General features: G+C 43.0%; 1 protein-coding gene across 1 annotated transcript in view; it reads right to left on the bottom strand.

The window, feature by feature from the left end:
• Positions 1–7,317, bottom strand: part of LOC308336273 (serine/threonine-protein kinase 17A-like) — a 75,608-nt gene extending 68,291 nt beyond the window's left edge. The window contains exon 1 of the mRNA XM_080793584.1: positions 6,663–7,317. Within this exon, the coding sequence (XP_080649710.1) occupies positions 6,663–6,901 (239 nt within the window). The 5' untranslated portion in view covers positions 6,902–7,317. The remainder of the gene's footprint in view (positions 1–6,662) is intronic.
• Positions 7,318–18,487: the final 11,170 nt, after the last annotated feature.

Genomic DNA, 18,487 nt, shown 5'->3' with positions numbered 1-18,487 from the left:
AGGGCAACGGCTCTCAAACTGGGGTTCAGGGACCCTCAGGGTCCCTTGAAGGGGTTCCAAATGGGACCGTTAAAGGGTCTGTAACTCTGGGAGTTATGTGGTTAGTGGTTCCCAAATTGGGGGTTCGGACCACCGGGGGAGGTGGGGTGTTGTGAGCTTGTAAGTTAGGCTATTTTCACAATATGTATCTGTGGAACAGAGTCAAGCTAAATGTAATGCCCCGACCCCTACAATTCCAAGTGCTTGTCAAGGCAGTCCCCAGTTCAAATATGATTATTTTTGGGGATCCCCAGTTCAAATATTATTATTTTTGGGGGGTCCCCAGTTCAAATAATATTATGATTATTTTTGGGGGTCCCCAGTTCAAATAATGATTATTTTTGGGGGGATTTCCAGTTCAAATAATGATTATTTTTGGGGGGATTTCCAGTTCAAATATGATTAATTTGGGGAGTCGTGCCCTGAAAGGTTTGGAAACCCTTGGTCTAGGACAGTGGTCCTTGAGGGGGTTCCAGGTGGTCCCCATGCAGCTAAATGTATGTAGAGTTATCACTTGGTAACCAAATGGCCCCTTATTAGACTCTCTAACTATTGAGAGTGTGAAATTGGTTTCATGCTCTCAAGAGTTAAAGTATTGTTAAACATCTGCATTACAAGTCTACAATACATATGCATGATTTTGATCAACGTTTGCCGGTACAAATGTTGAATAAAAAAGAAATGATATGAAAGGGGTTGAAGACCACTGGTCTATACAGTGCTCTGCTGCCTTGAGTTTTAAACAGAACAAGGGCCAGCCTTCCGTGCATGCTTTGGCTGCAGGAACGACGTGAATTATTTTTCTGCACAGCTTTATTCAATTTAACCCATTCTGAACGGGAACCCATTCTGGTGTTAGCATCATGTTATGCTTTAGCTATTGAAAAATAGTAGATCTACAAGCTCGTAGCGCGCCACCGAGTGGCGCGCTACGAGCTTGTAGGTCTGCTATTTTTGAAAAATCGAAGAGCGACTGACATTTTTAGAATCTGATCTCAGGTCAGAATGGGCTAATCAGACCAGTGCGTGTGTCCAGTGGAAACCTCGTATGAATCTGATCTCGGGTCAGAATGGGTTAAAGGGAAACATCGAGTTCCACGTGAACCGAGAGGTGGTCCGAGGGCGAGAAGAAATTAAATTCCCCGTGTCCATCGGAAAGAAGAACACGCTTTAATAGCTTTGAGAGACTCCAAAAATATACCCCCAGACGCAGCCAGCGTTACCGCAGGAATGCACGGCTAACTCATTTTGCAGGAAAGGTATGTGTGGCTTTGATGAGACGCTTGCGTGAGACATATCTCCACGGCGGGTTGCCTTCTGGCTTCGTCGTACACACACATATCAGACGGACATGCTCTGTGCTGCCCGTGTTCTCAATGCTTTTCCAATGGAAGTCTTGTGCGTTTGACCAAACAGTTGTGTGCGATGGGGGGGGGAGGAGGGGGGGGGGGGGGGGGGGGGGCAATCAAATGTTTGGTCAAACCACGTTGTTCTTTATGTGTGTATATATAATGTAACCTCTGCCGCACGATCGCATATTCAGCAGGTCTGCATGCGCATACTGTATACACATGCACGATTATTTTCTCGGCAAAAATTTGATTACTTTCTTTTGATTCTTCGAAAAATCTTGAATCGTGTCATTTGTTATTCTTTTATTGTAGACTATTTTTTTACGCATCAATGGAATGGATCGACGACGAGAGAACAAAAGGCTCTAAATGAATTTGTGTATAATCGACTAAATGGTTTGATGAAGTTATATCTCCCCCTGATTGACCAATTTGGCGTTGCACAACAATCCAAAATAGCCAATCCTGCACACAAGCTCACAACACGTCTCGAGTGTTTTATTAAAAACTGATTATATCGTTGCCGTCGTCGGGTACAAATGTCTTATCTCCATATTCTTCTAACTTGTTTGTTCTTTTCTTCTCGTAAATGAACACCTCACTACTTGATCGTACAGCGTACAGCGTCACACAAAGAAAATCTAAAGTAGCAGATCCACAAACTCGAAGCGCGGTGCATATGGTGACACGTCTGGAGCTTGTGGATCTGCTATATAATAGTTTGGATGCTTTTGAAGTCGAAATCCTGAAAAATCAACAGTTTTGGACATGTGAAGTTTCCACCTGACAGAGACGATATATGTCTTTTTTATAATGTACATTAGTTTGATAACGCACGCACATCCCCACGATACGTGCACACCACCGAACACGTGCATCCATGCATGGAAAAGCCGTGCATTGAAGAGCCCTGAGGGAACGACTCCTAACTGGCTCACTATACTCTAGTTCACGCTTTTGCTTCGGATCAATGGCTCATCAAGTCCATCCAACTCTGGACTAATGAACAGGATTTTCTGGACCGGTAAGCATGCAGCAGGCATGCGGGTCGTGTGGTTCCAGTCGTCGATGTAACACCGACAACAATATCCACTAAACTTTAGTGGATGTTGTCGTCAACAATATCCACTAAACTTTAGTGGATATTCCACTAAAGCAGGGGTGGGTGCCCACACTTTTTTGACTTGAGAGCTACTTTCAAAACGTCCAGTTCAACAAGATCTATACCCACCAAAAATAAAACTATTATCCCATTGTTGAAAATAGTTTCAAAATGTACTTGAGGGGGCTTTGGATGAGCGGCGCTGGTGTTACATCTAAGACAAACGCACATGGAATGGGAAATAGAGGGGTTAAGATGGAAATGGTGGATTTGGTTTGGGTATTTGACTTTGTAATGCTACTGATAATTGTACGCAACAATTCGAAAACAAAGTATTACATTGTGTGTTTGAGCCGACAGGCCCTTTTTATATAAATCAATCAAGTCACCTTAATGCAAGTGGCAGACATGCCTTTTTTTATATTAAAATGATATATATATATTTTAGGGGCACGTCATGTGATCTACTGGTAGATCACGATCTATATACCTTTTGGGCACCCCTGCACTAAAGTTACAATCTAAAGCCCTAGACATGAGTTTGATCATAACTAGGGTGACTTGACAAATATACATATATTCAGTATACGTTGACAGGCTTCATGGAGATGCTGATTTTCCTTTTCCACGTGGCACCATGCCCACAGAGCCAAAAATACTAGTAATAGGTGTACTGACCATGGTATTACTGTGCTTAACTGACCAGCCAACCGGCCTGACCTGTGAACCCCACAGAGAATCTAGGTTGTAGATGTCAAGAGGAAGGTATAGACATAATAAGACTTAACAATACAAAATGAGCTTAAAGCTGTTATCAAAGAAAACGTGCGCTTCCATAACACCTCAACAGTGCCACAGGCTGATCACCTCCATGCCACATCCAATTATTGATGAAATAATTTGTTCAAAAGTAGCCCAGACCAAGTATTGACTGCATACATTAATATACTTTTCGGATGATCGACATTTCTCGATAAATAAAATAAAAAACATTTTTAGCGGTCTTGTAAAATATTCAAATATTTTCTTTTATTTATCTTTTGTGTCATCAAGATTCAAACGAAAATAATGTTTTAAATATTTCACTTTATGCACAATGAATCTAGCCTGGCTAATAAGTCAGACCGAATCAGCCGTTGGCAAAAAAGAAAATAAATTGCCTGCATGCCGGCGTGTGATTCGAGTCTGGCTTATTAGCCAGGCTATACAATGAATCTAGAATATATGAAACTTTCACTTGTTTAATTATATTACACAGGAAAATGTGTAATATTTCCCATAATATTCTAATTTTTTGAGAAGGAGCTGTGTACCAAAGGGACCCGTAAGGGTCCATTTACACTCAAGAGTTAAAGATCTATATAAGGGTCCATTTGGTTACCAACTCTCCGTCATTCAGCTGCATGGGGACCACCTGGAACCCCCTTCAAGGACCACTGGTGGTCCCCGGACCGCTGGTTGAGAACCACTGCTAGTGGAGTAATGTACGCATAGCGCAGCTCAACCCAGCCTTTGATGTGGACCATCATGGCAACTAAGCTCACTCACAATGCCAGGTCATGCGACGCCAAAGCCACACACACACACACACACACACACACACGCGCACACACACACGCACACACACACACACACACACACACGCACGCACGCACACATAGTTCAAATAGCTCCATAATAGGAGAGGGTTGGCCGCAATGACATTGAATCAGTCACCACTATATAACTTAACACATGAGTCTCTCTTAACGGCTCAGATCAGAAACTCTAATCTGTATATGCACAGGTCCTTGAATCAACACACGGTGCCTTTCAGTATACTCTTTACTTTCACGACAAAGTTGACGGAGAGAGAGAGAGAGAGAGAGAGAGAGAGAGAGAGAGAGAGAGAACCACTTGAAGACTGGCAACTGTATATAATAAGTCAGTCACATTATTAGTCATGGTAAAAGGACGGTGGTTGTTTTTTCCGAAACCGATGCCAGTATGGGAAAAGCTGCCGATGATACTGTCTTAAGTAGAATGCTGATATCGGTATCGACGGGTTTCGCCAGTCTGTGCCATTCCAATAATACCACGTAATTTATCACATGATACTTTGTTTACAGTCATATAAGAGTGCATGCCACTCACTTCACATGGGTGTGATTTTCGCCTATAATGAAGACATGCCCCCACACACACACACACACACACACACACACAGTAGGGACAGACGCCAGGGGATAATGCGGTTACATTGACAACGCTGACCCAAGACGACTAGGCGCCAAAGTTTGACAGGCGTCTTGGTTATGAGGCGTCGAAATTAACCCATTCTGAACGGGAACCCGTTTTGGTGTTAGCGTCATGTCATGCTTTAGCTATTGAAAAATAGCAGATCTACGAGCTTGTAGGTCTGCTATTTTTTGAAAAATCAAAGAGCGACTGACATTTTTTAGAATCTGATCTCAGGTCAGAATGGGTTAATCAGACCAGTGTGTGTGTCCAGTGGAAACCTCGTATACGAATCTGATCTCAGGTCAGAATGGGTTAAAATCGAATCATGGGGACCTCGGGACGGACATGGGAACATGGGAGTTATGTAACTCCAGGGTGGATGTCGGACGTCATGTGGCCAGCATGTGACGTCAGCCATCGATACTAGTGTACAACATCCACTTTTGTCAGTGACAATCTCATCTATGGCAATATGACTGCAGTTAGTCCTGCACAATTAATAATAATAATAGATAGATAGATAGATAGATAGATAGATAGATAGATAGATAGATAGATAGATAGATAGATAGATAGATAGATAGATACACCTATGCAATCTAATTTGGTGAAGAATCATGAAAATGGTCAATGGTGCCTTTATCCAAGGAGCTTTACGTAGATTGTGCATTACATTCACCCATTCACAGTTCACACACACACACACACACACACACACACACACACACACACACACACACACACACACACACACACACACACACACACACACACACACACACACACACACACACACACACACACACACACACACACACACACACACACACACACACACACACACAATGCCGGAGGAAACCATGCAAGGCACCAACCTGCACATAGGGAGCAATTAGGGGTTCAGAGTCTTTCTCAAGGACACTTCCACACTAACTCTGGGGGAGCCCGGGTCCGAACTGTTCCCATATCCGGTCACTCTTACCCTGCAGAACTATTGGCTCTACTTTGCTGTCTTTAAACGTCTCCAGTGGTTTATTTTAAGCATTGTTTCACTTAGTTTGTAATACACTTTGTACAGGGCTCATCATAGCAAAGACTGCATGGTCTTGTCTGTGGCAAATTCTAGATTTTTTTTAATTTTCTTTTGTTTACACACCAGAACAGTGTTCTTATTTTGATCATACGACCCAATTACTGAAAGTCAAGTCTCCATGTTATCTTCAGCATATGTAGGCCTATGACACTTATTTACTACGACACTTATATGGCAATGGCATATAAGGAGTCCACTAGTACTGGTGGCTCTCAAAGGTTTTATTTGCAGGGACCCGGCCCCTTATTTCTGAGTGTGTACAAATGGAAACAAATGGACTTGTGAGGGTCCATTTAGTTCCATTTGTTCACTCTCAGAGTTACAGACCTGTTATGGTCATTCTGGACTATAGCTAGCTCTCTGTGTTTCTGGTAATATTATTGTCCACTCATTTTGTATGGAAAAAAACTATTGACAAAAATGTGACCCTTGACTTTGTACAGTAGGTACAGGTCTACATATTAAAATAAACGAATAGCTAACCTGCCAGTGTGCAGTGCAAATCTAGCCAGTGCAAATCTAGCCTAAGATTTAGACTCTCGCTGTCTCGCAGATCTATTTTATCGATTCTGACATTTTCAATCATGTCAAAGTCTAAATATTAGGCTAAGTCAAATCCTGAGTCTTAATACTTCCATCTGTATTAGCCCTGCCCTATATGCACTCTCTGAGAACTGATGGAAGAATCATTAGGTGAAGGGGCACACACACACACACACACACACACACACACACACACACACGCAGCAACCACCGTCCAAAACAAAACTTTTAAAAGAGTAAACGGACCAAAAAGAAAACCCTCCTCGGGAGAGCAGACAGACACAAACACACAGAAAAATAAATCCACCTTTACCTTCCCAGTTCTCTGCCGGGGAGGATGCTGTAGTGGTCGGTGAACGGTTCGTTCATGATGGGGGTCTTGATGTCCGCCAGCAAGCCGCCTAGCCCTGCCGCCCCATGCACCACCGCGGCGAGCCCTGCTCCTCCACGGCTCTGCTTCAGCTCTGCAGCCGGGTCGCAGTGACACCTCGGCGGGGTTCTGGTAGTGGTCGTGTCGGCGGCCCGGAGCGGAGGACACTCGTCGGGGATCATCGTGTCAGTTTTATTCACCTGCACTGCACTGGCAGGCTGGCCACGCGCACACGCACGCGCACACACACACACACACACACACACACACACACACACACACACACACACACACACACGCACACGCGGGTCCCGAGACCAGCTGCCGATGATGAGCTGCAGAGAGTGCAAACTATTAAACTAACTAACTCTCTGTCGTAGCAGGCTAGCTGCGATAAATGCCAAAAAGAAAAGTTTAAACGTTTCGCGTTTAAGAGTTCAAAGTGTCCACAACATGTGTTGTTGTTGTTGTTGTTTTTGATGTCGTCGCCGGAGAAACTGCAGGTGTAGTTGTTGCGTTCATCTTCTTCGACATGAAACAGAACTATAATTGTAGACGACACACAGCTCTTCAACGGTCAACCAACCAACCAACCCTCCCGGAGTTGTTCCGTGGAGTGAATGACCGGCTGACACATGCAGCACAACAGCGAGTGCTTCGGCTTCGGTCGCCATGGATACCGACCGCTCACTGACAGCAGAGCCGACCATTAGGGTGGAGTTTACTCACTGAGAAGGGCGGGGCTTCTGCCCACAAGCAACCAACCAATCAACCCTGGCCTGGGCATGGGCATTTTTTCTGACTTTTCTGGAGGAAAAGGTAGGCCTACTCAACGTTTTTGCTTAAAGATGAGGTGCCGTGATTTATTTTTCCTAATCACTAATTTTTCCTAATCACTAATAATCATGAAAAAATGGCGCAATTTTTTTCTACTCAGTCTGTGTCTCATATAGGGCTGTGGGCAGTTCAGAAACCGTCTTGTTACATCATCGATGTGGAATACAAGTTAATAGAAACTGCAGGCTTTCTAGCCCTGAAAAGTTGCAATGCGAAAATGGAAGCCATCGTTCTCACGATAATGAAAATCTAAACATTTTTTGTAAAAAGATCTTGTTTAAAAAAAATCTGTCTAATGATGATGTAACTGGAAGACGGTTTCTAAACTGCCCACAGCCCTCCTATGAGATACAGACTGAGTAGGAAGAAATTGTGCCATTTTACCATGATTATTAATGAGGACCTATTATATGAAGATAGGTTGAAAAGTGGTGAAGTGGTCCTTTATGCATGTTTTGTGTTAATAATCTAAATCTACAAAGTATCTAGTAGTAACTAAAGTTGTTTTCTTCCCCCACATGTGATATGAAATTGCTTGTGTAACTTCTTTTGAAACAAATTAAATAGTAGGCCTAGTGGTTTTCTCTCCTTTTGGTACACATACAGTACACCATTATCGCCACATGGGGGCAGCATCAGGTCTCGTACGCTGGCCAGACGTTGTTACCAGATTTTGTGAGAGAAATGCAGCCAGGTCTATGAAAACAAGCCCCAAAAATATACATTACATGGCTATTATTCGAAAATAGCCAATCTGTATGTAATATATGAAAGGCCTTGTAATATATGTGCGGCCTGCGGGGACCTCTGTTAATCTCGCATTGGGTGCTGAGAGGCATCGAACTGGCCCTGCCCTGCAGTAACTGGCTGCCAACCATAACTGTATAAAAAACTAGGCCTATAAATAATACTGGGAATACTAATTAACCATCAAAGTACAATACATAATAAAACCAAGATAACATAAAAAGATACAATGTTTTTTAATATTATTCAAAATAGTTATCGCAGAACTGGGTGCAAGAATAGAGCCAAAACTGGCCCTGGATCCCTGTGAAATAAGACCCCCGGTAAAAAAAATATTTATCAGAGCCCAGCTAAAAAAACAACTGTTATAGTTCAATTATGATCTGATTTGACATTGTTCTTGTATACAGGAGCAGCTCTGAGGAACAACCAGAACAACTCCTCAGCCTATAGTACTGAGATAGGCACAGCTGTCAGTCCGGGGGTCCCAGGTGACGAAACAACAGAAAGATTATTCTGGACACTTTAAAAGTGTAAGAAATCAGCTCAGAATGTTTTAAAACAAACAAATCAACAAAAATCTGATTTTAAAATTTAAATTAATTGGCTGGTGCATGTAGACTATACTGTTCTGGGAGGTCCTAAAATAGATGACACCACCAGAAAAGGGGTGGGGGGGTCCAGGAAAATGCGAATCCCATCATTTTCTGACAGTTTGGTCCATATAAAAGCCAAAACAGCAAAATAATCTATTTTTGCAAAAATAATCCTATACGGAAGACGTACACCTCGTACCACATGCACAATGAGGAGAAGAGTATAGGTGAATACATCTACATTAGAGAGATGCAGTAGACAATAACACATTGGCAGTGGCACATCCATCTGGGTCTTAACTGCTTAAAAGCAAACTATAGCAAAAGATATGCTCTGACTGAATGACGAATTAAACTAAATAATAATAATAATAATAAATCTGTTGGATCTGAGAATGACAAGTGACAGTCAATCTCGTCACTGTGGTCCTCGCAATCATCTTCTTCATCACACTGCCAGTTACCATAGATACAGTTGCACTGGAACTCATCTGGTCGTAGTATAGGTATAGGGATGACCTGCGAAAAAACAGAACGTTGCCGTTTTAATGTATTTATTGAAAGAACCTTTCCGTTGCCGTGACTTTTGTATTCTTTCCAGTTTTTCATGTGTTTATGAGGTGACAGTACTTCATTAGACACCTTGGTGTGATTATACATGTATGTACAATGATGTCTTCCCTTTGTATTATTTAGGGCTTCTTCCTCAAATGTGCCAAAGAAGAAAACAATGATATATAGTGACATCGCAATATCATCCCCTCCCCTAACCCTTCAGTGCATGTGGATCACCCACCCATCACCACAAAACCAGGCATACTTAATAAAAAATAAAAAAAGGAATTTAAAAATTCCAAAAAGGTAGCACATCCAAAAATGTAATAAATGGCGGACAAAGTACGCTTACGCGTTTCGGCTATGCAGCCTTCATCAGAGCATGCTTTTATGCCATTTAGTGTCCGACTATATGTCCCTGTCTCGACTCTCTTTTTTTGGACCTGTGCTTTGTCCTGCTTTTAGCCTAGGGGGAGGGGGTAGGGGGGGGTCTGTAATGTTTGTGTGTTTTTTTTGTGTTTTTTTGTGTAGGCTAAATGTGTAATGTCATGTGAAGAAATTTTAAAAATAAAGTTTACAAAAAAATATTGACAAAAAATTGAGAGTCACCACGATACCAACAGCAACACAGAAGTGGGGCCGTGAAAAGTGTTCTAAAGAACGTAAATGCTCAAACGAGGATAATGCTTACTGCAGTCTATACTTCGTCCGAGTGATTCTGGCTAGTCCTCCAGACAGTTCTGGTTCTGGGGCCACTCGTCGGAGCCGTCGGCACAGTCCTGGTGTCCGTTGCAGGCAGCCAGGGCGGACACGCACTCTGTGTTGTTGTTGTTACACTGGAAGCCACCCATGGCGCTACAGGCGGCTGAAGGTGTATACACAGAGTACGGTGTTGATAGTCAAAAATAAATAAAATGTCACATTTCTGCCTATTTAAAAAAAACTAAAAAAAAAACTATTTTCATCTTAAGATGAATGGTCTTATAAGAGCAAAGCTCAATGGTACAAATAGGGATGAAGGCGTATAGAGGGGTATGCGCGTGACATCATCGTACCTGGAAGTTATGCGGGAACGCCCACTGAGTGGCAAAAAGCTACTTTCTGGCCTCGACAGCCCATTCATCCAAACAGAAAGGTCCTGTCTGATTGCATTAAACAATGTTAAACTCACCAACATTGCAGCTGTATACGAAAAGGTTGAATTATCCTCTTTCTATCTGCAAAGTTTTTGTTTCATAAAAATCCACCATAGAAACGTTATGAGCTACTTTCTGTCAAGAAATGCCCTGCATTTGATTGTGTCAGAGTTTGGAAGTGCTTGTTTTCAATAACACAACATGTTGCTGCCTCCTGCATTATGTGACGTTTAGAAACGGGTGGTACGGCAGGACGGTTGAGTGATTTCCAACGAGCGCTTCCAAACTCCAACACTCCATGCTGCTCAATGTTTTGCCACTCAGTCTAGATGAGGGGGGCGTGTCCTGATGGGAAAACCATGCATGTGCATACTCTCTATAGCCACTGCCAGCACACAAGAAATGTCCTTTTCACATTTAGATTTATTTAAACCTCTGACGGACAACGGACGTGTTTCATATATATATATGAAGTGAGGTGTGTATAGGCTATATATTATATACCGGTATATGCACATATATATAATATGGAATTCGATTTTCCAACTTAGCTCCTGGGACAACTTCCGTGAATAATATGGAAGCGGCTAACTAAACAAGCGATTTGAACACTCGTTTCAACCCGTAACTTGGATTTTCTGGTCCCGAACTAAAGTCAAATTAGTTTAGCTCATTTTCGGACCTTTACTGTTTTTTTGGAAACGATGCATGTGCAGAACAGGGTAAGCAACGTTCCTATAGTGGAAACCGTGCGCCGGTTCTGCAACGCGGCTGAAGGCTAAGGGCCGATTCATACTCCTATTATACCGCTGTTTCGGCGCTGTAGAGCCCAGACATTTTCAGTAGCACCGAAGAGCCGACTTTATAGGACGGTATCCGCCCCAAGAGTGTATACAAGAGTGTACAAATGTAACCAGAATCACTGCTAGAGCCGTAAAGATCTTCTCCATATGGGAGTCCCTGGCACATCTTTTCAAATGGGGGTCCGCGGGCTAATTAGTGTCAATTCGGGGGTCCTCGACATGAAAAAGTTTGGGAAACACTAAGCTTACCCACTATACTGTATATGTTAGCCAATTAGGCCTCCAATTAGAGGATGAGGACTCACATTCTAAAAGGTCCTCTATGTCTCCTCGTAGTCCTGGAACCAAAAACACAATCACACACACAGCCGCAGCCACAAACACGATCACACCCACCGCCAGAAGAGCACAGCCTACACACACACACACACACACACACACACACACACACACACACACACACACACGCACGCACGCACGCAGCCACGCACACAGTCACGCACACACACACACACACACACACCAGATCATTATTTCTGGTACTCAGAGGAGTAATACTACTCGTCTCCAGTAGATGGCCCCTTATTATACTTTTGAGCTGTCAATAAAATATTCAGACAGACAGACAGACAGACAGACAGACAGACAGACAGACAGACAGACAGACAGACAGACAGACAGACAGACAGACAGACAGACAGACACGGTCTCACGTATTTTTCTGGACGGTGCATCTGGTGCGTCTGGTGAATCTTCTGCAGCATGTCCAGCTTCAGTGTTTCCAAGGTGGATTCCTGCTTCAAACAAAAGCAGCTTCATTAGATTCAAGATTCAATAAGTTATAAGCACACGCGCGCACATACAGTAGGCCTACACAGCAGCGGTGGCCCAGTGGTAGAGTGGCCAGATGGCCTGGGAACCGCAAGGTTCCCAGTTCCAACGCGGGCTCCCCCAGATTTAGTGTCGAAGTGCCCTTGAGCAAGACAGTGAACCCTATATAATTGCTCCCGATGTGCAGGTTGGTGCCTTGCATGCGGTTTCCTCTGGCATCGGTGTGTGAATGTGTGAATGTAATGCACAATCTTTGTAAAGTGCCTTAGAGAAAGCCGCTATATACAGTAGGGCCTACCTGTAAATGCACCATTTACACACACACACACACACACACACACACGTTTACAGCATCCGCAAATGTAATGTTTGCTTTTAATTAGCAGATGATGTGAAACTTGGGCAACTAGTAGGCATATTGTTATTACTTAATAAATAATCAATATCACCGGAACGGAGTCCGGTGCAACAGGTGTGTGTGTGTGTGTGTGTGTGTCTGTGTGTGACAGACAGACAGACAGACAGACAGACAGACAGACACGGTCTCACGTATTTTTCTGGACGGTGCATCTTGTGCATCTTCTGGTGCACCTGGTGCGTCTCCTCTAGAAGGTTCTGGTGCATTAGTCTCTGGATCAGGAGAATTTTAGGCAAATAAAAAAACAGCTGTATACCACATTTCCCACCCTGGCTGGCGGACTATAACATCAAGACATAATGTTTTGAATCCATGAATCCATGAATAAAGTAATTCCTCACGTTTAGAGGCAACAAGAGCAAACGTTTCTTACCGAACATTACAGCCGGTAGAGCAGAGTGGAACTTGACCTTAATGACCCTAGGAGGAGTAGGTGATGGTCTGTTGTCTGGTGGCGCGGCGATGTCCTCTGGGTACCGGTACTGGTAGTCACTGCAATCTACAGTGTTTTAAATTGATATCATTCATTGCTATAACACTAACATTAAATAAGCTATAACATGCATTTTAAATTACTTTTTTAGATCATATTGTTTATGCCCCTCAAACTTATTTCTAATTGTTTGAGCCTAAATCACTGCTCCGATATATAACCAGTCCATGTCATTTCTGTCTGGCCTCTAAAGCAGTTTTAGCTGCAGTATACCACAATGTCCTGATGTGGTGGGGGCGCTGACATGCAAAAGATTTCATCTTTGAGTCATTATAATACTGATGCTATAGATAAACCCAGGCTTGTTTCCATTCCATGACAACTTTGGAAAATCAACAATGGCAGAAACTGCATAGTGTAAACAAAGTGGAAATGCAAATGTGGAACTGAAGACTGAAGAGGGAGGAATTAAACAAAGTGGGGCGATACGATCAAATCAGTTGAGCTCTCAGCTGTTCCTGAGAGCAATTTCCATAAAAGCCCCTATATGATGAGAAGGGGATAGACAACACACCCGACAGGGGGGAGTATCCCTGGTTGGACGTAGCGTGTGGAAGGAACACGTTATTCCAACCAGTTCCTTTCCCCTCCATCAGGCGGCTGGCCAGGGGGAGGCAGTTTAGTGACCAGGATTACTGCATGGTTTTTGTGAGGGTATACCTACCCTAGGGGACACGGGGAGAACATGCAAACTCCACACAGAAAAGTTTAATTTCATGTTATAGGACCGTTAAGATGACATACTGTACTGTACTGTCTACCCTCTGTTCACCTACCATTGCGAGTTTTGCGTGTGGTTCTAAACCTCTTCGCCAGATCCAACCTGTTGACCTGCTTCAGAACATTCACCATGATGATCTGAGAAGCTTTAGGGTTATAGCTCTGCTTGATCAAGTCCACGGTGTCCATTCTGTCGGCTTTCTCCAAAGCGCTTTTGTTGAGCGGCTTGAGACCGTGAACATATTCGGGCTGTTGCAGACACCACTTGAACTTCTTGAACTGCTCGGTTTCCAGCTCCTCCAGAGTGTGCAGCATGTCCAGCTTCAGTGTTTCCATGGTGGATTCCTGCTTCAAACAAAAGCAGCTTCATTAGATTCAAGTTTCAATAAGTTATAAGCACACGCGTGCACATACAGTCCACAGCAGCGGGGCAGCGGTGGCCCAGTGGTAGAGTGGCCAGATGGCCTGGGAACCACAAGGTTCCCAGTTCCAACGCGGGCTCCCCCAGATTTAGTGTCGAAGTGCCCTTGAGCAAGACACTGAACCCTATATAATTGCTCCCGATGTGCAGGTTGGTGCCTTGCATGCGGTTTCCTCTGGCATCGGTGTGTGAATGTGTGAATGTAATGCACAATCTTTGTAAAGTGCCTTAGAGAAAGCCGCTATATACAGTAGGGCCTACCTGTAAATGCACCATTTACACACACACGTTTACAGCATCCGCAAATGTAATGTTTGCTTTTAATTAGCAGATGATGTGAAACTTGGGCAACTAGTAGGCATATTGTTATTACTTAATAAATAATCAATATCACCGGAACGGAGTCCGGTGCAACAGGTGTGTGTGTGTGTGTGTGTGTGTGTGTGTGTGTGTGTGTGTGTGTGTGTGAGAGAGAGATATTGTTTAGGCTACTTAACATTAACAATAATAGTTAAGTTAGGGATTATTATATCACACACACACACACACAACCACACACACACACACACACACACACACACACACACACGGTTCCACAGTGGAGTCCTACCTGTTGGAGGGTTAATATTGGATGTCTCTCTGCAGTTGACTGCACACTAAATGAGATCTGTTACACTTCCTGTTGGGTTTTGGACTGTCTGACAGTCTGCTTGGTCAAATGCTTGTGATTGGCTCCTTGACTGACATGAAATGTGAACCTTTAAAGTTAACCAATCATATCAGGTTTTGATTGTTTTATTAGATAGATTCCATTCGGGTCCCATTCCTAGGGAATGAATCAATCAATCAATCCCTGGTACAAAACCTTTTCGGATGTGGGGAGGGGGTCGAGCTGCCCATGGTACAAGGGGTACCTGCATGGTACCATGAACGTTTTGAGAAAAATAAAGTGTGACCCCATGCAGCAGTGTTGTTTTCGTCGACTAAAACTAAGACGAAAAATGTTACCATTTTTCACTGACGAAAACTAAGTGGAAACTAAATAAAAACTAAGCTATGATGACTAAACCTAAGACTAAATATACTGACAATTTTGTCAACAAATAAAAACTAGACTAACATGTTAGGAAGGGACTAGTGGACAAGAGATCCAGTGTAAGTCATTTTACACTCGGTTTGCATGCTGAAAATAGCCGATCTACAAGCTCACAACGTGTCAGCGCGACATGTTGTGAGCTTGTAGATCGGCTATTTTCAGCAAGTGTAAAAACAGTCATTACGACGGCATCAAGGCCCACCAAAATACATTGTAGTTGACTACCTGTAGATTTAGTCGACTAAAATCTCATGACATTTAGTCGACTAAAACTAGACTAACACACTAACACATTCCAGGTGACTAAAATGTGACTAAAACTAAGTGAAAACTATTCAAGAGACTAAAACTAAAATAGAAATGTGCTGCCAAAAACAACACTGCCAGGCAGTCACCCCACTAGGAATGTTGCTCCTGACTCTCTCTTCATTTAATTTTAATATTTGTGTTGGTGTGGGTCCATAGCACCGTCGTTCTTTGTATGCTGGCTGTATGTGTGAAAGCAGCAGATGCCCTCCAGGGCTCGCCTGAGTCGCCTCGGGTTGCTACAATCAAGTTCTGCTATATGACAGACTGCATGGCTGAACATGGGATCAGATTACTGCAGCACTATTCTAGGGGAACAAAGTTGTTCCCTGTCAGTTAAAGGAAAACTTTAGTTTTTTTCCAACCAAGGTTCATGTTTTAGGTTGTTATTAGAGAAAGTAAAAGATGTTACGTAAGTGTCGTTTCTTTTCATTTGCTGCTTTCTTTCGTTTTAGGGATTTTAGTTGTTTTTGACATGCCGGTGGGGGCATTCGAGCATGGGGCTAAATATGTATTTATTTTTATAAAATGTTATAGCGATTTCTTTTTTTTAATCATTTACTATAGTCCTACTATACCCCAAGAAATTACATCTGGCCACAAAAGATCCCAGGATCTATAATGAATGTGAAGGTAGTCTACTGGGGAGAAGCCACACTGTGTGTCATATAATAATAATAATAATAATAATAATAATAGGCTCAATGTATGTCAGTTTGACACAATCAGTAGATCCTGTGATCTTTTGTGGCCCCTACTACTGAAACCCCTACTTTTTTACAGCATGGAATTGCGAGCAGAATCTTATCCAAAGACAAGAAAATGTGCTTTTGTTTTAGGCAACATGTCATCAAATGGTGGTCCGTGGCTTAAATGCTAAATAAATAATGGACCTTTATATCAAAGGGGTTGAAAACCAGCGGTTTAGGGACAAGACCAGCAGTCGAATAACAAAGAAACATTTCTTTTTTTATTGACATTCGCCAACAGTTATTATGATGACACGAAGCAATAGCACAGCCTGAGTATTCAGTGACTGAATTAAATAATAAATCAATAAATAAACGAACAAACATAAATATAAATAAATAGACAAACATAAATAGTACATAGATAAATAAACAAACATATCCACACACACACACGAGAATACAAAATAATCATGCATGCGTCAACATGAGACAGTCGTCAACAACTTTGTCATTTTAACAAAACAAAAGTTTAAAAATAAATAAAAATCACTACGAGAAAACGAATCAATTGCTGCCCTTGCTTCCGATATAGGAGTCCATGACGCAATAATTCCTCCGTACAGTATTTATAAGCTTCATACTTTTGCAAACATTTCTGATCGATGCACTTTAAATATCAGTCTTAAATATCATGGGTCATTTAAGGGGGGGAAGGTTTTCCCCTCGGCCATCCGTTGTTCATTTTCTGAATAAATAAATATCATCGTTATGCATAGGATCTATAATAACACGTGTACGCCAAGATATATATTCTACATTAAAATTTCCCCGTGAAGCCAATAAAAATAGAATTGAGAAGTTATCTTCATATCTTTAAATCCAGTGAATAGACATTTCCATCAAAACCCACAACAAGTTCTACTTCCCATTACACAGTTTCCTGTGACAACAGGAAATCGTTGACCATCTCTGATCCCGAGCTGGCCTCTCTAACCACTCAACTACAGGGCCTTTCAAACGGTATAGCGATATAACGCGCCTGCGGTGCGACAGCGCAAGCATTTTTCCGTGAGCGCGGTCCCGTGAACTTGTTGCGCGCGTGCTCGTTTCGTGCACACGCCCGCGACTCACCGGACCTGGATTCTGTTTAGCTTTTTAAGTGGTGCAACCACTTCCTTAAGTGACTGTGTGTCTCTGGGTGGGTGGCTGGCTGGGTGGGTGCGTCTGAGCACGAAAACCGCATGGTTGTTTTTCACCACCTGTGCGCAACACACACACACACACACACACACACACACACAAATACACGCACGTATTAACTCTATATGGTGATTTCAGGTACAGGGTACCGTAGAGGGACGCACACGGTAACTCTGTCATTTCTCAACCGTTTCGGAAGCGGGGCGGCACGCCGGAATCGGGCCGGCACCCTGGGTGCGCTCCTGTGGGTCTGGAACCCCCCCCCCCCCCCCCCCTCCCCGGGGACCCCCACACGGAGTTGCACCACTTACAGACCTGTAGCAGACCTGTCGTTGATCCAGGCAACAACGCCTGCGTTGGTCGCTTCCCGTTTGAAAGACCCTTAAGGCTGCTCTTGAACGAGTCACGACACCGCCGAGTATAAATCAATCCATACAAAAGTCAACTATCTGGCTTAGATCAAAGACAAAAAACAAAACAAAGGAAGACACAAATTCCGTGAAACGTGAAGGCATCTGAAATGTAGATCATAAAAAAGAAGGCGAAAATGCACGCATGTAATAGAAAACCGGCAAATAAGAAAAGTCTTTACAGAAAAGAAAACAGGCGTTCAATCCTTTTCCGTTTAGTCCTGCATACGATGCAGGGAACACCGTATGACAATGACCATGATACTACTACACAAATAAAACATAAATACAGCAAATACAGCAACAGAATGTAAACACAGCAATTGTACAATGTAGCCCGTGTCAATCGTACACGGCGAACCCATTTACATTAGTGTTGTTCACTCGATGGAGCGGCTAGAGAGAGAGAGAGAGCGCAAACCTGTTCACCAAGTTTTGTCAGTCTGTGGCCAACCAGATATGCTGCACACATCCACGCTCGCAAGAGGAAGATACCTCTCGATTTGT

The sequence above is a fragment of the Protomyctophum bolini genome (assembly GCF_963924005.1).
Source record: "Protomyctophum bolini genome assembly, chromosome: 21".
Classification (NCBI taxonomy): Eukaryota; Metazoa; Chordata; class Actinopteri; order Myctophiformes; family Myctophidae; genus Protomyctophum; species Protomyctophum bolini.
This window is presented reverse-complemented; position numbering and strand designations above follow the sequence as displayed.